The sequence below is a fragment of the Eucyclogobius newberryi genome, unplaced genomic scaffold (genome assembly GCF_026437365.1).
Source record: "Eucyclogobius newberryi isolate DKJ021-1_F unplaced genomic scaffold, fEucNew1.0.hap1 SCAF_2, whole genome shotgun sequence".
Lineage (NCBI taxonomy): Eukaryota > Metazoa > Chordata > Actinopteri > Gobiiformes > Gobiidae > Eucyclogobius > Eucyclogobius newberryi.
The window spans coordinates 16,901,029-16,923,313 of record NW_027315834.1 but is presented as its reverse complement, the minus strand read 5'-3'; the positions used below and the strand labels follow the sequence as shown (position 1 = coordinate 16,923,313).

General features: G+C 39.2%; 2 protein-coding genes across 2 annotated transcripts; both read right to left on the bottom strand.

Annotated features, from left to right (window-relative positions):
• Positions 1-1,163: 1,163 nt before the first annotated feature.
• Positions 1,164-11,967, bottom strand: LOC140367071 (peroxisomal succinyl-coenzyme A thioesterase-like). The gene is made up of 11 exons (XM_072453391.1): positions 11,959-11,967; positions 5,482-5,674; positions 5,292-5,391; positions 2,841-3,037; positions 2,609-2,772; positions 2,421-2,540; positions 2,259-2,344; positions 2,107-2,194; positions 1,942-2,022; positions 1,650-1,788; positions 1,164-1,562 (listed from the first exon to the last, which is right to left on the bottom strand). The coding sequence occupies exons 1-11, from the start codon at positions 11,965-11,967 to the stop codon at positions 1,438-1,440; spliced, it is 1,302 nt and encodes a 433-aa protein (XP_072309492.1). The 3' UTR covers positions 1,164-1,437.
• A 563-nt stretch (positions 11,968-12,530) lies between these two features.
• Positions 12,531-14,991, bottom strand: LOC140367381 (arg8-vasotocin receptor-like). Its single transcript, XM_072453842.1, has 2 exons — positions 13,805-14,991; positions 12,531-13,090 (listed from the first exon to the last, which is right to left on the bottom strand). The coding sequence occupies exons 1-2, from the start codon at positions 14,748-14,750 to the stop codon at positions 12,807-12,809; spliced, it is 1,230 nt and encodes a 409-aa protein (XP_072309943.1). The 5' UTR covers positions 14,751-14,991; the 3' UTR covers positions 12,531-12,806.
• Positions 14,992-22,285: the final 7,294 nt, after the last annotated feature.

Sequence of the window (22,285 nt, the reverse complement as noted above, 5' to 3'; positions counted from 1 at the left end):
GAGGAGGTGCGCACGCGTAAAATACGCACCCTCAATGAGAGATCACCCACTCGTGACCGGCTCAGCCAAAGGAAGGACGCAGAACAGCCACGGTCCTACATATTAAAGAAAATGTGAGAAAACTGCAGTAGCCAACTTGTTCCATTATGCACACGTGGAGACTGAGCTGGCACCCACTAACTGGCAATGGACCCCGTATATTGCACGTCGATATTATCCTCAGGACAATAACCTTTCACACGTGTTATACGCCATAGACAGTGACCACAAGTGTAGATACATGAAAGGTCAGATGTAGACTGATATAAATGTACTACACATGTAAACACAACTGTACATTTTGTGTACATATTAAGCCTATTATTATCATTTTGTATTCTTATTCGTATTTTTTTTATCTTATAGCATGTTGTTATCCTATAGCAAAATTAAATTGTTTCTCTTTTTGACTTATTCATTGTTCATTGTTTTATGTTGCTCCGAATCACCAAGACAAGTTCCAATGTTTGTGGATTCTGGTCATTGACAATGACAATAAACCCTTTCTGATTCTGATTCTGATTCTGATTCTGATTCTTATGAAATACTGTAGCCCTTATTTTTGGCAAGTGTGTTCATATAACTTGAACGTTCCTTTAGTTTACAGGTTCGTACTACTCAGCTACAAATTGCGGTTACCAAGCAATTATAAAGTAACTTTTCTGGAGCCACATATTATTAGTTGGGTCTAGTTTTTCAAACATTTCAAATCCAGTCCTTCCCCATTTGAACGCCTCCTGAGTGGTTTCAGATAGACTGCTGTTTGTCTCCCTCTAGTGTAGAACAACGGCATGCAAACTGCATCTTCTGTATTTATTCTATATTAGCTCAAGAAGATGTTCTACAACTACATTTAAAACTTATTTAAAATATAGCTCAAATCAGACCTGCTCATGGCTGCACAGAAAAATAAAACCAACAGAGAAGTTACACAAAACATCTATTCTCCTCAAAGCCAAAAACTATATCACGCAGGGCTTCATATGGGCTTCATATGCGCATCAACGCATCCCCCGTTCTCTTTATTGTGTTGGTGTTAATAATCCAGGAATATTTTTTCAAGGATCCAAAAAGAATAGACAATTCTTGTCATCTATTGTACAGTGTAATAACAATCTGTGTCATGATGAATTAAAAACAATCTTTATTTCAACATATTTAACATGTTATATTAAAACACTATATTAAACCTGATCCATTTGTGTCATTAAATGGCATTCAAATCAAAAGTAAACTCTGCAACATTTACATTACCAATACTTTAATCATGAATGTCAAAATACTCCAATTATCAAACCGGATGTGCTGCAAGACATTAATATCATTCCTACAGCTTTGGCAGATAAACCAAACAAAAAAACAAAACAAAAAGAAAGTGCAAAAAGCACATTTGGTTCTTTACAGTTTAGCCATGAGAGTTGGGCTTGAGAACAGATGGTGTTGAAGATAGTCCAAGATCTTCTTCCAGGAGTCTTCCTGAGCATCGGAATGAGGTTTGGTTTGTCCACCCCACAACAACATGACTGCAAAACAATAGTTAATGACATTTTATTTATTTATATTCAATTAAAAAATGAAATAATAACGAATAAATCCAGAATAGAACAGACCTTTTTTTGTTTTTGTTTGCATGAATGCTGTTACTCTGAAATGAGGTGCAAAGGGAACTTCAATGAGATGTCCAGCTCCAGGATAATTTAGTCGGGTTAGTAGGTGGTCTTTCCCCGCAGCGCGCACAGTCCGTTCAATCTAAGGCATAATATTTATTTTTAGAAAAGAGCTCTCTGTGAAATGAGAATAGAAATATCATATCACCGAAATGTCCCCATTGTGTGGACAAATAAAGGCTTATCTTATCTTGGAGTAAACAATGTGAGGTAAACTGTGAGTTCTAGCACTCACATCATCCGCGATCTCCACTGAAGGAACATTCTGATCGTCCTCGCCACAGACCAGCAATATTGGACACTTTAGTTTTCCCATCTACCAAAATTATGAAAAAAACATCAGCACCAACTTATTTACATATTGAAACTACTTCAATCCAATAAACAGCTAAATTCTTACATCAATTTTTGGAATATTGCCGCTAAGATCAAATAAATTCTTCCATATTTGGCTATTTTCTTCATCCAGAAGTATCTTACGGGCAGTACTGCAAAAATATAAAATGCAAAAATAAGAGTCATTGGTCAGATTGGTTCATTTGTGATTCTGACAATACAAACCTTTCTCTGCTGAACTCATCAATGGGCCTCCCATGGGGATAGAAATTGTGCCCGTTGATACATACACAGCAGCAAGGCTTTTTGAATGTAAATAATGAAAAACTAAAATAAGTAAATTATTTATTTTTAAAATGCACACTAAACTAAATTTACCTTAACATTTTTGCTCTCAGTTGCCAAAAAAAAGGCCACCACTGCACCAAGAGATAGCCCAACTATCCCAACTTTGTCAGGTATCACTCTTGGATGGTCTTTCACTATATTAAACGCCATCTGTAGGGAAGAAGAATGTATGGGAACTAAAACGTCAAACTGAATTTTAATACACTGGCTAAATTTACCTCAAAATAGTCTCTCTCCAGCTCAGTGGTCTCGATCTCTCCAGGGCCGAAGTACTCCAACGCAAAAGCAACGTAACCGTGTGAAGCGAGTATGGCGGCGCGATACTCGATGAGGCCGCCTCCACCACCCCACATGTCCAGCAGTCCAGGGAAGGGGCCGGGGCCTAAGCACACCAATATTTATAACAACATGCCATGCTCTTAAACATTTAAAGATGCTCCACTGACGCACCTGGGGGTAAAAACATAGTCCCTCTCACTGTGTTTTCTTTGCATTTGATGCTGACCCTCTGAACTCCTGGAGCCATGTACCACCGCTCTGTCAGTGCTGAAGCCAGGGGTCTCTGCTCCCTAAATCCCCCTGACAAATGCCCGCTGTAAATGGAGATGGTGTACAGCAGCGGGCTAGAGACATCCATCTTCCTTAACCTGGGGAAAACAGAATGCAATAATGTGTGTATTTTTTTTCAACCCACAGTTTAACTCACATTTATTGAAACTCGGGCAAAGTGGAAAGAAATGATTTACAGCCAACATAAATAATCATCCGGGTCAAGAGACAAGACACTACAGAGCTCAAAGGATCAGAATTCTTATAAGCGTATTAATTAAATATAGCCGCAAGCGGCAATGATCGGCCCTCGCCACGCCGCCGCCACACCGCCGCAAGAGGAGGGGGCGTTAACGTGCCCCAATTGTCCTTTTATTACGCCTACTGCTGAATCTGTGACGCTGTCACATCTTCTCCCCTTTGTTTTACCATCAAAAAGCAATTTTATCTTGAATTCTTGGCAAAATGTGCGGCTTTGCCGCACAGACACCGTGACTCTTTGAATAAAAATGTGAATAACTTTTGATGGTCCACCCCTGAAGATGAGTCTCACCAAATTTCAGGTTAATAGGGCTAACGCCCTGGGAGGAGTTTGTGAAAGTCTAAAGTGTAAACATGTTCTGGCGATTTCCCCATTGGAATAACATGGGAGGTTTTGGTCATCGCTACGGCAAAACCATAACAATTATGACATGGATCTCATTGACTTTTTTGATGGGGATGCCAAAATTGAGTTGTGTGTCAAATTTCATAAAATTTCGCAAAACTAAACATTTAACCTCCATATAAAATCTGTAGGGGGCGCTGTGGTGCCAAATGAATTTATTTCACTTCAAGTACGTTTAGCGCAAAGAGTTTAACAACTGATTCTAATTTGACGCAATTCGGACTTTATCTGCGCAAACGGCAGAAATGTTAAATTTGGGAGATTTCTAAAATTCTAGCTAAAGTTTGCGGCTTCGCCGCTCAGAGACCGTGAGAGGTATCAATGTAATTTGAATAACTTTTGATGTCCCACTCCTCAGTAGCATTTTCACCAAATTTCAGCTTTTTAGGGCCACCGCCCTGGGAGGAGTTCGTAAAAGTACGACGTTTGGAAAAACTCCGAAGTCATGTTTAGCCATTTTTGAACCAATATGGCCGACATTTGGTTGGGTGGACGGCGTTGCCGTAATAATATTTTTTACTTCTCTTGTCACCATCTACCTCTGCGCCAAATTTCATGATTCTACGATCAGATTTTTTTTGGGTCATTTCCTATCTCTCAATGCATTTTTGGTACATTTGGGGGCGCTGACGCGCCAATTTGTTTTTTATTTTAGAAAAGGGAAATAGCCAGAATGTAGAGAGGCACGATTTTTAGAGGTGTACAAATTGTTGTGACTTTTCGTCAATGTTCACTGGGTGAAAAATAGGGGGGTTGGTCCCGAGAAGAAAGAAATAAGAAAGAAGAAAGAATAATATTCCGATGCGAAAACAATGTTTCCCATTTTTCAAATATCATAAACTATACATTTTCGGAAAGCGCTCGTGCTTTCCTACCTCATGGTGTGGGTCCCTGGTCACTGACGGGTACTTTCGTTAATTTTGAGTGGGCTCCGCCCACTTTGTGTTTTTGGCCCTCTAAACAGTAATAATGTTCAATTTTTGCATTACATGCTTATATGCACGGAATATGCAAGAGATGGGGAACGTATTTGTGAGCTACTTAGCGCAAATGAGTGCTTTATATTGGGATGACGACCGCGAGCTCGTTTAGTGCGCACTTTTGCACGGTCTTCGCCCGTTTACAACGGTAATGTTCCATTTTCCTACTACTAATTAGTATGCACGGGGCGTGCGTGAGTGAAGGAGTGCGTTAGTGAGTGTTTGGAAGTGGGCGAGCGCTTCGCGCTCGATTTCGTGCGCACTACGTGCGCACTTTCGCAGCCGTGCTTCGCACGGCCTTACGAGACTAATAGGCCTCTCGCCAGCTTGTGGCGCTCGGGCCTAATTAAATGAGACGCAAGACAAGTTAGAACTTATCGATTGAATTAGCCGCATCAACGTTCACAATTCGTGTGTTCCAGCCGTCATGTATGTAGCTTTATGTAGTTTATAGGTGACATTTAGAGGATTTAGAGATTTTCTTTACTGAAACCCATTAATATTTGGCAAGGTTTATCAATTGAATGTCAGCCAAATATTGAGTAGATTTTGTCACTAACTAGTATGTTTAATACTTCTGCAATCATGGCCCTGGTGGCAAGTTGCAGGTTTTTTATTACTAACAATATATTTGATTGTATTTTATTGGATGGTGGATAGAATATTTCCTCCTTCCTTCCATCTAACATGCAATAGCGTTATTACCTTAGGCCTTTGCGGCTTCCTGGAACTGGACGTAAACTCCACAACAAACCCATGGGCTCTCTGCCCGTGTACGTTCCCCCCAGACTCAAATGTTCTGAAACTGCAGATTCAGATTTAAAATGAAATGAGGCCACAGCGAGCAACATTTGGCACTCTAAACACAAATTGACCCTCTCCCTTGTAAACTTACCGCACACCGTTCCATTGTAGTTACTGGTGTAATAGCCGAATGCTTCCCAGTAGTCGTTGTCTTCCGATAGGTGGAGGGAGTGAAGAGTGAATGGATGTCCTGGAGGCAGGTTTTCCACTCGCACTGTGAACTTCTCGTCAACTAGAGCTCGAGTTGGTGCCACAGAGAGAAGTGGAGTTGCCATCGTATTAATCTACCACTGTGGAGAAATGTGCGGTTAGTTTGTCTATTGCTATGCTGATATTAAGCAGTGGTTGAGCTCTTGTTATTAATAGTATAGGCCATGCCCAACCTGGGGTTCAGGACCCAAATTTGGGTCCCCAAAAATGATCAGGGGGGCCCTTGGATTCTTAAAAAATATGTTCAAACTATTTTAATGAAGGAATGCCATGCTAATAGCTTGGATGACGTATTTATTTTGAATCAATGACTGTTCTTCATTAACCTCCATTTATAAGACAACAGCTTCTCAGGTAGAAGGATGTTAGGGTCCCCATCATATTGGTAAAATAGGGGTCGCTGGGAGAAAAAGGTTCAGTACTGGTAAAGGCTACTATGAAGATAAACTATAGAGCTGCAGCAGTAAGCTATGAAATAATAGTATTATTATCTTTTGATAATCCTAATCATTATCTGGACTATACAGACTTTAAAACACACACGAAAAATACCTTTTTATAACAGAGAATTTGACATTAAAAAGCAATAAACAAGTTCTGTTTGCCATTTGACACTTAATCTGATTCTTTATCTAGAAACCTTTAGTCACAACATGTCAACCTTCGTTTGGTTGATAATGTATTTGAGAAATGATAGTTAGACAAGTCGACAAATAAAACAAGTGGCAGCTAAAATAAAACAAACATTAACGGAGTCACGATCACTCTGTGCTGAGAAAGAGAGCTTTATTATTAACCAAACTACTACATGGACATCAGACGAAGCAAAGACAATTGCATATTCATTCACATATGTATTCCATAGAGGCCTACTCCTACTGACGCGTGTACTACAACTGATGTGACATTACAATCTCAAACACGAAAACTATGTGGAGTCCACGGCCCGGGATTTAACACACCGTGAGTTAGCGATACTAGCAACACTTTACCAGTCACCAAATACAACATGTCATGGTCCTATAGTCACAACAAGATCAACATAGAGCGATAGAGCTGGAGAGTGAACCTTACCTTGAAAAGAGAACACTTTCCAGCTTTATCAATCATTAATAAACCCTATGTTCTGTAGCACTTCCGAGTATATCCAGCTGCCATTGGGTGTTGAGCTGAAGAACAGTGACGTAACACACGAAGCCCCGCCCTCTGGCGCAATTGGCTCTTGACCCTTCCTCTCCTTCCTTGACCCTTCCTCTCCTTCCTTGACCCTTCCTCTCCTTCCTTGACCCTTCCTCTCCTTCCTTGACCCTTCCTCTCCTTCCTTGCTTTTGTTTGAATATGTGTTTTGTTGCGTTTGTTTAATGAAACAAACACATATTTGTGATGGAGTAGATGGGTCAGAATGGTAAGGTTAAGCACAAATAGCCTGCATTTGCATTACGAAATATTGATTATTTTAACAAAGGGTAACGTCACGTGCAGATGTCCTTATTGTTGTGCTTTGGCACTTTGAACCTTCACCGCAGAGGGTCAGATATTGGACTCACATGTCATATGCACATTTATATGAGCACAGGCGCTCACGTGTTTACTTTAGTATTATAACCTCTAGAGGTCAGTGTTGTAGTAATACATACTTTTCAGGCTGCCAAATTCCTCAGATACTGTTGAAGTGTTGTAGATCTACATTTGGAGAAAATGTGCAAATGAGATTTAGTTAATAATTGGCCCTCAGTGAATTAGTCCGTGATGCGGTCTTGATTGAGAGAACACAATAGCCTGGCGCCCACACAGGATGCAGTTAAATGCAGATCACATTATACAGATTTTCCACCGTCTAATCATAAAATCTGATTTACAAGTCTTTATTGAGAAATTATTGAGTCAAATAATGATTTAACCTATGATAATGTCAGATATAAAATAATACAAATATTCTATACCTTCCCCCCTCATTTAGTTAACCACCCTGTGTTTGTAGATTAATCCCACACATACAGTGATTGCAGTGTGTGATTCTGTGATGTTACCTCTGCCGATGCTGCTGCCACTATTTGGATAATCTGCTCCAAACGCTTGAACTTGCTGCCATGACACTTTACATCTGTTTGTAAATTATTTTGACGATGTTTGGTCTTTCCGCAGGTTCGGTATTGTGTGGCTGTGATTGAACAGAGACCAATCTCCTGGATCACATTAGCTTTTGCCTGTCAACCTTCAAAAGCCCTCCATCATCAAAAACTGGCCCTGACACACAAACACAGGGATGCAGTGCCTCCTATAGATGTGGGTGCAATTTCTACCACATGTGAGAAGAAAGCCCACCTGTTGTGTATTATGTATGAGCTTATCTCTATAGCATGTTTGTTCTTTTTTTTTTCTCCATTTGATATGTTGGTCTCAGAGATTTTTCCACAAATACGTGTTGTGTAATATAAAGATTAGTGAAAACATCCCAGAGTGTAAATGAATTAGCTTCTGCTGTTGCTTGAATGTGAACACACGCTTCATGCAAATCTGAACTCATCTCTCGCAAGTCCATGAACAGTGAAGTGTTTGTCCGATTTACACGTTCAATGCAGTTTTAACACACTTCATGCCATGTTTTAGAATTGTAGTGTGCACAACTCCTTGATGTTTAATGCTTACTTAAAGAATGTTGACACTATACTGAATGTATTTGATGGTGGTGATGATCTTAGTTCACTATAAATCTTTTCAGTGATATACAGGATATAGTCTTACATTTTGAATACATTCAGTTGACTTCAATGGCAACCCAGTTACATTCTACCCGTCGTGAAAGCATGAATGTGATTGTTTGATGGTGACGGGGATAGAGCGATCACACGTACTGAATTAAGAAGACAATTAAGTGTGCAGCAAAGGTCTTAACTATCATTTATTTTCATTTTTGAGAATGTGAGCGGCTGTTATACAAATTTAACTTCATCCTTGAGGTCTGTTTGTCCCTGGGGCCGGTAGTAGGAGATAGGGAGAAGTATTTCCTGAATGCACAAACACATGGCACATTAACAGAGGAAGTTGTTGGTGTACATCAATTTTACATTTACTTTCATTGGTTTTGTGATGTAGGAAATAACGTTTTTAAAAATGCTTCTGCACCCCATCTGCACCCCGTCCATAAACTCTTCAAACTGTAAAACTGCAAAAGTGCATGTTACAGTAACTGACTGCATCCATGTCCTTATTTTTTTCCTCATTATAAACACCTGTCATCTATATTAGCTGTATGTTTCTCCTGTGGATCTGGTAAATGTCTGCATTCCTCCAAGTGTCCACTCACGATTTTCTAGAGGCCAGATCAAAATTTTAATTTGATCACAATTAATGTACACTCGCTTTGCATCTTTGCATTGCCTGTTGGAGTTGAATAAAGTCCTCTTCTTCTTCAGAAAGTATATGCACATCACTGCAATTAGTCAAGTCCACTTGTCACTCTGAGCATGACAGAGGCAGATCAACTGACTGAGTGGGGGAGAAGAGTTTGTTTGAGCATGGAGCTGCACTAAACAGAAAACTTGTGAACAGGGACACGCAATTTCACCCCCCCCCCCCCCCCCCCAAAAAGGCAAGGTTCAGAACCCATCACGTAGCACTGTAAGTGAGGGTGTGAGGTCTGTTTAAGGAGAACAGACTGAATGTAAATAAAGGAAAAGTAGTCTGTGTGATATAGAAAGATACCAGCCTCTTAAAGCATTTTGCACAGGATGGGACCCACCCAAAGCCGCTAATGATGAAAGCTGCCCCCTTGTAAAGACATTAGCCTCTCCATTCTATTGCCACATTCATTTTCCCTTCCTGTCTCTAACAATGCACTTCCCATGCAGATTTTTCCCTCTACAGTCTATGTATTGAATAAAACAAAACCTTTTAAATTTTTAGATGTGGAATTGGCATGGCATTTCAGGTATTTTCATAGAGTTTTGTTGTCTATAAACTGACTTCAGGCTGTCACTTTTCCACTTTTAAGATGATGAGCGATATAAGGTGGCTCAGATTTTGAAGAACTTGAAAGTCAAGCAATTGAATTGGAAGCCTGTAAAAATCTTAAATATATGTTAACCATTACTATTATAATGAATGCTTTTAATTACAACATATGAATGAAATACATTCTAAAACCTAAATGACAGTGCTCCTACTTCACTCTCTGAAGCCATGTTTTACTGGGTGAAATGGACGGAAAAGCAGGACAGTGTGGTTGTCGGGTCCTGTTAGCTTCAGTCATACACCATATAATAAACTCCCACTTTTCAGGTGTGTTGCTACCGCAAGCAAGCCATGTGGATCAGCCAAAAAATACATGCACAAGTCACTAAAGAGGAGTTTTATTTTAGAACCTGCATTGTTAATCATGATATTGTTTATTCTACAGGTACACAATCAAATACATTCAGATTTGGCATTGGTATATTGTGTACAAATGCTACATTTAGTGTGTCTCAATCCAGTTCTCACTGCATGAGCTTAGGTGTGTTTGTGCTTAGTATCCTGTCATTATGTCAGTGGTTCCCAAAATGAAGTCTGGGGCCCCTTGGTTCCCTTTGGGAACAGTTACTCTATGTAATAAGAGGTTAGCTTTGCTTAGCTAGATTTTTTTCAAATTGGACAAAGTATAATAACACCAGACAGCATCAATTCCAACACTCCAACATCTAATAAATAGGGATGTCACAATATAATTTTTTTGTAATCCAAATAGTTAGAAGGAACATCACAATTAAACATTTATTCAGTTCAATACATTTTGCTTCTAAAACTGTAGAAATTATAATTTGTTCGTTCTTACGATTCTACTATTGTGACCTGAACAATGGTAATACAATGGTTAACCTTATAATCTTAAAGGAAATTACATTATTCTGTGTTACCGTCTGAAGTAGCAGGGTGCCAATCTAGAGTTAAATTCATGTGTGCAAAACTCAAGTGTTTTCATTATCCTCCTGGACCTTTTAATATTGCGTGAATTTTCCCCGAAGGGCATACCAGCTTGTTGAAGTAATAGTAAGGGCCAAGTGTTACTTGTTTACACATGACAAAATTACAAAATGATATGCAATATGCTGGCGTGTTCAAGAATTTTGATTAGCATCACAAAAAATTTGTTGACAGACAGGCATGATTGCGCTTCTATAACCAATCACAAAGCTCAAAATAGAAAGTGAATGTGTCTTTTGGCTGCTCCGGGTTCAATAATATGCTTCCATTTCATTTGCATGACTCTCATCTTCTCCTGAGCTCGCAATCAACTGGTATGAGATGAGATGTGTTGCATAATATCTCCCCAGCTTGTGCCGTGATCATCTGATTACGCGTTTTGTAGCTTCAGCAGTGAAATGTCAGGGTCCTTTTCTCTGCTACAGTCACTACAACAGTAGATGACTTTCTGTATGTGTTAGCAGCAGCCACGTGACCCATATACAATATAACAAACCATTTATATATCATTCTGCTTCAAAGGGTTCCAAATTGCTTGGGTACTGTGGGAAAGTCACAGTACTGTTTTAAATCCATGACATTTGCTTTCAAATTCCAAGAAAAGCGGCATCAACAGATTGTTTGTTTCATATGATGTAATAAGCCAGTGCATTGATTAGCCACATCATAAAACAAACAGCACTGACCATTGAGATGTTTTGTTAATTTTCATTAACTCTTTATAGAAATGAAGGCATGTAGTAGGGTATTTGACTTTTTCTGCCTTTGGTTCAGCAATTTTTCCAGGTTTTGTTCTGGCACATCTGTGGTTGAACTTAGTGTACTGTGTTTGATGATATGTTACAACTTCTTAAATATCTTATTTACCATTACTAACTCCAAGAGTGTGGGTACAACAAGAGTGGGATTTGAAGTTGTCTAATAAAGTAACGTTGAGCCTGTTCTTGAACTTAAATTTCTGGTTATGCAGATGTAAGCAGTTGTTAAGTATTTAGTGAGAGCAGAGGCCTGGGGTGAGATTTGCCATCAAAGATGCTTTAAACAAAAGGCAAAAGGACACTGGATTCGGGGATGTGTGCATTGTCTCCCGGCTAATATACAGCTGCATCTTTTATGAGAGGACCAACCACATAAAATGATTTCCAAATAGTTCAGAACAAAATAAACATGAAGAACTTGTTTATTTTTGTTTTTCTCTGCAGATTTTTTTGTTTGGACAGGATATATTTTTTACATAGTACATTTGAAACATCACAGTATTGTACAGCAAGATTAAATTCACAACAACTTTACTATATACAGTGAAAATTACTATAGAGTTACGACATTAAAACATGTCAGAGGGACTAAAACACACATAGCTAAAGCTACTGTAAATGATGTGCCATTAAATTACCTGCGTCATGAGTCATTCAGACCATTTTCAGATAAAATTCTTAGATTCTTTTCATATTTTTAATATTTACAGTATGCAAGTGTTTACATTATTATTACTAGATCCATTAAATAAATTGCATTTGTAAATATATTCTTATATTGCTTTGTCCACAATGAGTTTTGTGTGACCTTGGCTATTTTATTAAAAATATAATAGTTTTGGACGGTTTGAAGTTAAACCACATAAAGAATATGTGTAATCCTCAGTGTTTCAGGAGAAGTCAAAGGTAGAAAAGACTGAAAATAACTTCAGGATGACTACCTTTGAAACCTTTTCTACCACACAGAAATAGAATTCCATTCAAAATCCACAATGGAACTAGTGTTGCTTGATTTCCTATTTACAAGTGCCCTCTTCATAAATTGGCACACCATAACACCATTCAGAATGTTTCCTTGTGTCTACTTTGCTGTTATTCTATTGCAGAACTATTCAATCAATAAGCAAAGACAAAGAGCAACATCCACAGCATGTTAAGTCGGTTATATCCCTTGCCATAATCACTTTCTCAGCAAGTTTAATGGGGTCGCTTATGTCACAGCTATTGGCTATTTTAGCTAATTATTTATGTTTAATTGTATTTGTTTGTTCGTCTAGAATGTAAATGAGGGAAAAAGATAAAATTAAACGTGCATTGCATGCATGTATAAGCCTTTGCAACTATTTTGACAGAATGTTTCCATTTCATCTCTGCAACTGGAAACAACAACTCTGCTGTAGAAACACTGCAAAGCAAAAGACACAACTTATGCCTGGTTTGCTTCACTTCTCATATACAGTGCATGTTGTTGTTGCACCAGCTATGCTCATGAGGATGTCGGAGCAGGAATAGCCATTTTGGGAGTGGTGTCAGTTTCTTTGAAAGGCTCTGACGGACGTGGAGTTTGGAGGCGAGACAGCAGCGTGGTTCGACGGATGCTGCTGTCCGAGTCCAAGTGACTGAATTTGGAGCTGAGTTTAGCGCAGCAGGGCAGGCTCCTGGTGAAGTCAGACAAGAGGTGACCGCTGAAGATCATGTAGATCCAGGGGTTACAGCAGCTGTTAAGGCTGGCCAGAAGAGCAGATAATGTCACAGCTGTGTTCTCTGAATCTGAAAATAAACAGAAAAGCATATGTATGAGCCCCATCGCCACTGCAAAAAAGACAATCCCTAATATTTATGCTTCAATTAATTATGTTTTTGCATTCAGCACAAAGATGTAGTGTATTTTTGTTGTTGTTTTCTATGTGTGCTGCTGGCAATTAACACCTTTGGCTTTAATGCTAGAACCTTTTGGACCACCCCGCATTCAATGTTTAATTTTGACCGTTGGTCATACTTCAAATTTAATTTTAAACTACTATCCTGCACTTGCCAAAGGAAAAAATATTAAAATTTGACTGAAAATGAACACCCAAGCAAATTATGGTGAAACTTAACTAAAGATGAAATCCTGGAATTTATTACAGCAGGATGGCGGCGGCTGCTGCTGCTGCTGCTGCTGCTGCTGCTGCTGCATGTAACAGTTCTTCAGACCAACAGAGCCTCAAATTCACATCCACATTTAGGGACAAAATCACAACACATGGCAAGGCTTTTTTTTATCCATCCCTTTATGCAATGAGCTAAACGGTCCCTTTTCTTGGGGCCCTAGTCTGTCTTCCTAAATTAACGTTCACGTTATATTCAGAACAAGTTGCCAAATACAATTAGACCTCAGGATAATTTAAAAAATGTTAGAAAACATTGCGCAAGTATTTGAAATGTTAATCAATTAAGTAAACAGCTCATCCCAATGTATATTTAATTGTAGACCATACTAACCCGCCCAGGAGAAACTCTTGTCCCATACAGACCACATCTGCACGGTGAAGAAGGGCGCCCAGCAAACCACATAGGCCACCACAATCACAAAGGTCATCTTGACTGTGCGTAATTTGGCACGAGAGATGGTGCTGACGCTGCTGACCGAGTTCCTTCCCAGGATTCCGTTTTTTGTTGCCTCCACCACGGCTCCCACACTTTTTCGACGGGTCTTGTGTTTGACATTTTTCCAGATTGTTACACAAATTAAGCCATAGCAGAGGACAAGCACAGCTACTGGCACGACAAAGATGCCAGTCGTGATCCAGGTAATGTAAGCGCGCCCGCCCCACGGCTCAATGAAGTGCGCCCAGCAATCGTAGACGGCTGATCCGGGGCGCACCTCGCTCAGAGAGAAGATGAAGTACTGTGGTGAGCTCAAGACCAGGCTGCACCCCCACGTTGCCCCGATCATGGCATAGGCGCGCTGTGTGGGCTGCTGGACTGTCTGCAGCGGGTGGCAAATGGCAATGTAGCGGTCCACGGTCATCATGACCATCATGTAGGTGCTCGTGAACATGCCCATCACCTGCAGGTGCTTAACAATACGACACAGAAAGTCGGGTCCATAAAAGCGAAAGGTGATCTCCCAGCAGAGCTGCGGCAACACCTGGAAGAAAGCCACCACCAGGTCTGCGAGGCTCAGGTGGCGCATGAACAGGTGCATACGAGACAGTTTGCGTCTGCTGCGACTCATGGCCAACAGGACACTCACGTTCCCCACCACAGCGGCGATGAACGCAAGACTCAAAACCGTTATCTCAATTTTGGCCACCTCTTCGTTTCGCCCATAAAGGTCACTGTCGTTCTTTTTGCCGCTCATATTTCCGACATTCCCAGTGGCTTCCATGTTCTCTGTGCTGTTGGTGTCCGAGGTGTTGGAGAAGATGTCCAGTGAGTAAAACATCGTGGCGCGTAAAGATGTGCGTAACCGTGGTTGCGCTCAGCGGCTGTGGACCACTCCAAATTCCAAAACGGTAGAAGACCAAGTCACACACCACTCAAGACAGACCAGTCCATCAGTGACGCACGGAAAAGTCCGCTCCAGTCTAGGCACATCAGCAGAAGACAGACTTTTAAAGACTGGCTGGTGCGCAGAGACCACCCCCAAACCAACGCGCCCTGCAGCAATGTGCACTTTGCTCCATCCTCCCACAAAGTAAGGAGCTACCGCGCTGAGGAATCCCTGTCCAGAATAAACATCACCAACACGAGCATTACATTTACAACTTTTACTTGATTACAGGGTTTAAACTTAAAACATCTTACAGTCATTTTGTTCTCACATATGCCGTAGCCAATTAAGTTTAATAATGACTAAAGTGCTATATATATATATTATAGTAGTGCCATAGGTTTGTGCAAAAGCAATGATCTAATTGATCTCCAGGTACCTGTATCAATGTAAAACATTAAAAACACAAGCATTCAAATGAACACTTTATTTAAAAGCCTTTCATGACTGATTGTTACAATTATGCAAATTAATGTCTGACCTTTGGCCTCCTTTCAGTGCAGTTTTATGTGGCATTGGTATATAAATTAAATAATATATTATTATATAAGATTATGATAATTATAATAAGTCATTTATATTTGTATGGCTCATATATCCAATCCAACTTTAAATATATTTTACATCACTGATTGGGATTAGGTCACTTTGCTTCTCCCCGAGGTTTTTACCTTTCTGCTTCTCAGGATATTTATCCATTTGCTCATTTCCTGTGCACATTGTTTAATATGCTTCTCTATTTCACTGTTGCCCTTCAAAACAACTGCAATTGTGATTTGGGCGTAAAAAAACTACATGTAGTTTCCCTTAATGGGCATTACAAAATATTACCATTGATCGATCACAATTTTTAAATTGATTTTGAAGTTTAAAAAAGATCCTGAACTCACCCAAAGTAGTATACCACTGACAACTAGAAAGTACTGAATCACAATTAAAGCTGGATTAATTGCACAGCCTTGAGTCATTTCTTGGACCAATACTTTGTGTCTTGTCAACTTCTGTTGAAGTAATGGTACTTAGTACTTTTGTCGACTCTTCCAACTCCAACCTCTGATAATTTGCTGCTTAACAAAACAAAGGAACATCTTGCTCATCTAAAGTGTAACTCTGCCTGCCTTTATCCCACCCCCCTCTGTTCATCTCCGGAGCATCTTCTGAGGTTCTCCTCACTTACTGCCTTACAAGGTCGTCAATGAGTATCTTAATGCCATATCTATATGCATGGTGCAAAGACTGGCTGTATTTTGAAAGTGTGGAGCTCTTTATCTGAGGCGAAGCCGGGCCTTACATAATGTTCCACTGTACTCAAACAATGGTAGGTAATGGTTTCGACTGTCATAAGTCCCAGATTTATTACTGTGCCATTAGAAGAGCTGTCTCATACTTATTATATTAAAACCTAAGGCTGGCATGCTTTAGCCACTGATAAGATTACAGAGGCTCATAGGAAAGAACACAAGCTGGATATCCAGGTACTAACTCAAATCAATAGGAAATGTTGTCTACTTAAAAAGTTTTGGTCCAACTTCCTTATCATCCCTCGGTCTCAGAAATAGACTGAACTTACAAGGTTGACAGATGGGTCAACAAAACAGTAAGGCTTTAACACAGGAGACTGATGTTTGTACTTCTAAATGAATCACTTTCATCACTTTTCATAACTGTAACCATGGTATTGGAGCTCCTCAAACATATTTATTCTGATAGTAAATTGTCTTAGAATTGTTTTTTATGACTGAAGTTTTTCGAAATGTCTTTAATCTCATTCTACACCTCAGACATGATACTGAATGATGTTGTTTCTGTAAATTCCATTGTAATTAAATTGCCGTACCTTTAAAAGCTACATCCATAACTTTCAATTAGACCTGTTTTGATGTTGAGCTTCACTGAAGGCCAAGTTACTGTTGTAGTTTTTTTCAAATAAGCAGACACACATGTCCTTACAGCAATGGTTTATTCTCAAGTGGCTTTAGAATTCATGCATTACTTGAAGATGTTTTGTTCCGTCAGCTCAAGTTTGTGTCTTCTCTACAGTAAACCAATATTTCTATCCATTATATTATTCAAAACTGGTATGCAGGAAACCAGAAATATGACTAATAGGCCTTACAAGACTAAATTGAATTATGAAGAATATAAAAGAAGGAACAATGTTTTTTAGGGTTTAATAACAATACATCACACTTGACCTTGTTTAGTCTTTTTCAGGTTTTTGCTAAATATGCACTAATATCTGGACTTAAACCAATTAAAGCGCGGGTGTTCAAATTAGTCTGGTGGCTTGGTGGCTTGTTTTTAGAGATGAATATCTACAAAAGAAAAAGTACTGCTTTTATGTTTGTTTGTCTGTGTGTTTGTAGACAGGCCGTATTTGTGTTTTGTGCATGGAGAAATGAATTAAAGCATTTCAGGAAGAGGTGGGAATTAACTTCTGTTAATGTTATGTTGTCAGTTTCTTGGAACAGTGGGTTAGTTCAGGCCCACTGTCCAAGTCCTGGTTTCCTGTCTCCTGTTAGATTTTTGAAACCTTCCAAACAAAAGACGATATTTGTCGCTAACAACATTCAGAGGTAAATACAGGTAGTGGAAAATGTATAAATCCTGTTTAAGTACGAAAAGCCCTGTGGCTCCCAGATGAAGGTATATGAATAGGCGGAAACAGCAGCCATCAGCTCAGACTAATGCTGCATGGAAAACGTTTCATTCATTACACACGTATTGTCTCAGCTGTGGCATAAGCTCCTGTTGGATGGCTATGCTTGGTTTGTCAGGGGAACATTTGTTTCAGAAAAAACGGTGACACAAGAATTGGACGATCACGCTTTGACTCATTGAGCCAAAGAAAACGTGCCAGGGAACAGGATATATTTATTCCTTTGTGCCTCAGGTATTGTTTTCTTCATAATACAGTTCATTGTAGTTGAAATGTCAAGGAAGTGAGACTAAAGATAGCTATTTATACATTTGACCTCATTCATTATTGTGAATGTCGGGGTGCATACAAGTATATAGATTACACACTCAAGGTTACAGTAATAAAAAAATATATACATTTCCATTTCTAACAAAATAAACAAATCATGCATGTACAACTCAAAGGATACATTTCCCTTCATTTCTCATAATGAGAGAAAGATGAATGAATAAAGGAAAAAGGAAAACATCCATGCACTTATCCAGACAAAAATATATTTATATATATAAACCATACAGTTACATATTTTGCAATTCTGTTTAAACGTATTACACGTTTCCCAAAGCAAGAAAGTTAAAGGTACACTATGTAACTTTTCTGGTGTTTCTACGGAAATGTTATTCTTTTGCCTAAAATGTCCCGCAATATGGCATCAAACTTCCATAGAAACAAGTAGATGATGTCACCGGGTATAGAGTGTATTGAGATTTAGATGATATTTCACATTTGTTTAAAGACATGTTTCATCACATTTCTGTTGGATTGACATAATATTGTCTAACTATTATTATCGGGAAACTCTGAGTAAAGATTATCAAGATATGAATTTGTCAATATCTCACTCAGATCTGTGAAAAGGCGAGCAATAAGATGTTAAAAGCCCTTTCATGAAACATATGCTATAGATACATGTAATGCCATACTGGAACATTTAAGTCAAAGTATGCATCTCCATGGGGACAAGCAGGTGTCGGTTTATGTGTGTGAATTTAAAGATGTTTGTGGGTTATAAAATAACAGGTTCTTCAAAGCAATTAGATATTACAGCCAGAGATTTGACCCTGTGCTTTGTCCCATATTGTGTCACTGTCTGTCAGTCGCCAGTGGCCTGTTTGAAATACAATCTACTCTTCTGATTGGTTGATGTATAGGTTTAGAAATCAAACGTGACCTGGTGAAGAAGCCAAGCAAATGCACTGTTCTCCTCGGCTAAATTAATTATCAAACTGTGATAAAATGTGAATATATGATTATATTTCTGTGATGTATTTTATCTGCATAATAGTGATATTTTATCTGCATCATTAGTCTAAGAGAAGAACGGGTGTGTGACAAACTGCATTTGTTTGTGAAGGTATCATAAAGATGGGCCAAAGGATGTTTACCCTAGGGGGGGTGATAACCCAGAGGAGTCTGGGTAATGTTTACCCAAGGCTTGATCTCTACGGAAAAATACCAAGTGCCTTGATGTGAGGCTGACCAATGAGAAATGTGACCCGCCTATTCCAGAATATCTAATAAAACCAACCAGCATGGGAAAAAACGAGGTGAGACGCGGGGGTGAGACGCAGGAGGGTCAGCCAGGCTCCTTACAACGGCCTGGCTGACACAGTCCCCGCGTTTTCTCCCATACATGCCACACAAATGTCTGATGTTTCTGTGTCGTTTCATATTCTAGGTTGAATTGTGTTCTCTATGTGTTAAGGAATAGCATCGGTGTATGTCTAATTCCATGACACAAACATACATTTCCATATGCCTCAAGCTATTAGTAGGAACGTCTGGTTCTGGTTTTGATGCTGTGTTGAAAATCCCTGTGTCTACTCTTTGGTTTGGTCATTCACTTAATCATGCAACAAAGAGCTCTCAGCGTAGCACGTTTTCAAACACGTTTTGTATAACACTGGCATAAAATAAAAGACAATCTTGGGTTAAAAAAAAGTAAATGGGTCAGTCTTGTTTTCCCCTTTTTGACAACATAAACAACAAAAATAAAAAATAAAAACTTCACCAGGTTGACCAGGTGTGTAAATATTTGGCGGTTTGGAATGTTTATCGTAAAGCAAGATGATTTGGAAAAACAGGTGGACAACAACAATTTGGTTTTATAAAATATTTTATTGTGAAAATACAATCCATCAACAGTTATACCACATCACTCGTCAACGGGTTTGTTTTAAGACCTTGAATCTATATTTCTGTTGATGTATTTCTAAGGTGTACCTTTAATGGGTCTAATGAGGCAATTAGGAGTGGAATGTTCAGTATTATCCAACAGGAATAGGATACTGACATGTCCACGGGCTGAACCAGGGGAAGGGCCTCAGACATTGTGGGCAGCCAGTTGTGGCGAGAACGTGGTTCAAAACTTAGTCCGATTAGCCGCTTTACCATCAAATCTGTCCAAACAGATCTGCTCTTATTACTGCCAAACACTAATCCACCCCATGTGTTCACTTCATCATTATTTCAAGGCTGAAACTTATAATCTTATCAGGCCTGTTGAGCATACGTTATTTGTGTATCGTTGGGATTGTAAAAAAAAATAACTGTACTATGTAACTTTTCTAGTAAAGTGTTCACCACCTGCTTATTGTTGTTATTTTTACAGGTGTTTTTATTGCTCAAAATGCTTCAAAAACATTCATTGTTACTGTGAACGGGCTCGGTAATATATATGTTTAATTTAGAGGTGGGCAGAATGTGTTGTTTTGGATAATGAGTATATAGTTTATATATAAAAAGGTATTTTAATTGTCTTTGAGTATTAGTATAAAAATGAAATGACAGTGACAGTGAAGTAGCTGCTCATAGGGCAGCAATGTTCCCTCTAATTCTTAATGTGTCTGAACAAACACACAAACTCCCTGAACGGCCCCTTGGACCACTGTGAGCAACGCCAGATGTGTGCACTGTGGTCACGCCAGTATCACATCCGTCCAAGTTACGTGGTTTATTTAAAGAATCAAATTACAGCAGTAATATCTGTTGGATTACTTTTAATTAAGTGATTTTATCCACTTACAAAGAAAAAGACAAAACTCTTGTGCATGTCCTGTGTAGTATGTTAACAACATTGGAAGTATACATATTTATTTTAATAATTGGCCCCTCATTGTAGCTTTATTGAGTATTTTAATCAGTTATTAGTGAAATGAGCTCCATGGCTCACGTCAACAACAATCAGCTTTTGAAGAATAAAACCATGTTAAGAGTCAAGATCCATCTGAACTCTGGCACTACCTGTCTCCTCCTCCTCTCCTCCTCTCCTCTCCTCCTTTTCTTCTCCTCCTTTGACTTTGTGAGTTCCCTGGCTCCACTTTAAGCTCGTGCTGCCGCTCCAGCGCCTCAGAGGTCCGGTGCCTCCTCTGCCCGTGTGAACTCATGAAGCAGCAGTATAAAACAACAGTACCCGCGCTGAGTGTAGCTTGCACAGTTGACTCGCGCTAGTGTGGACCTCTGTGTGTTATGATCGTTCAGCGCGTTTATCCAGTCTTGTTGCGCTCCGTCCCATACACACATGCGTAGATATTTCTGTGTATATTCCAAAAAAGAACCCCAGAACAACCTGCTCTAGCCATAAATAATCACAGTCATTGAAAAACGGATTAATCTTGACAGCTTCATTGTTATGTGTTTATTTCATTTTCAATTCAGTTTGGATTGTGCACAGCTTAGAGGCAAAATTGCACGGCAGCTGGCTTTTCTCTGTGTTGTGTGTTTGAGTCCGCCTCCTATGGTGTGGAAAATGTCTGACCCGTGCACTCCATGTGATCTGCCCGACAGTTTGGTGCAATGTCCTTCCCCAGTCTCATCCCCATTTCACGCTATACTGTCCTGTCCTGTCTTGTCCAAAAATACTATACAAAAAGAGAAAAAATGTCTTTCCAAAATTATTCTCATGGATCAAAGGGGCTGGAAAAGAGCAAAGACATACATAGCCTTTAGCATATGGTATTGTAATTGCTTGGCTTTAAGTCAATTATTTGTTATCTGCCAAAACAAATAAAAAATAAGAATGGCTTTGGTTCCTTGAGGGGTTTTTGCTACACTAAATTTTAAACAGTAAACAACATGTTGTAGTTATCTAGTATTGACTAACCTGAAGTAATTGTGTGGTGCCTATATTAGTTATCCTCCTTTCCTTTGCTTTCATTAGGAAAATTCTAACTCAATCAATTTGCATGGGGACAGCAGCGGCTCATAATGAGACTAGCCTAATTACCACAGTGACATTTTGATTTACAGATCAGGAAATGAAGCACGGTACAAAGCCTGGGGCGATAAAGAGGAAAAGTGGTGGATAAAGCAATGTTTTACAAATGATTGACAGTATATGGTCAAATTACTTCCATCATCTAATATTAGACTACAGAAGAATTAAAATGTTTCAATGCCTTAAAGGTGTAACGTTTCTGGTGGAGATAAGCATGGTGCACCTTTTAAAGTCATCTCCTCCATCCGTGTGTATTATCTACAGCAGGGGTTCCCATACTTTTGATATGGGGCCCCCAAAATAACCATGCAAATTGGTACTCCAAGTGTGGAATGAAACTGATGCTGGTATCAATTTCCACCTGAAAATTGTGTTAAGAAGATTATCATTTATTAGTGATAAGTTTGTGATATGAGCACGTTTTACTAAAAAAGTCCTGCTTTCTTTTTTCTTTTATATTATTTTTTTATTTTCAAACTGAAAGAAAAGATGGAAGATGAGAAAACAAAA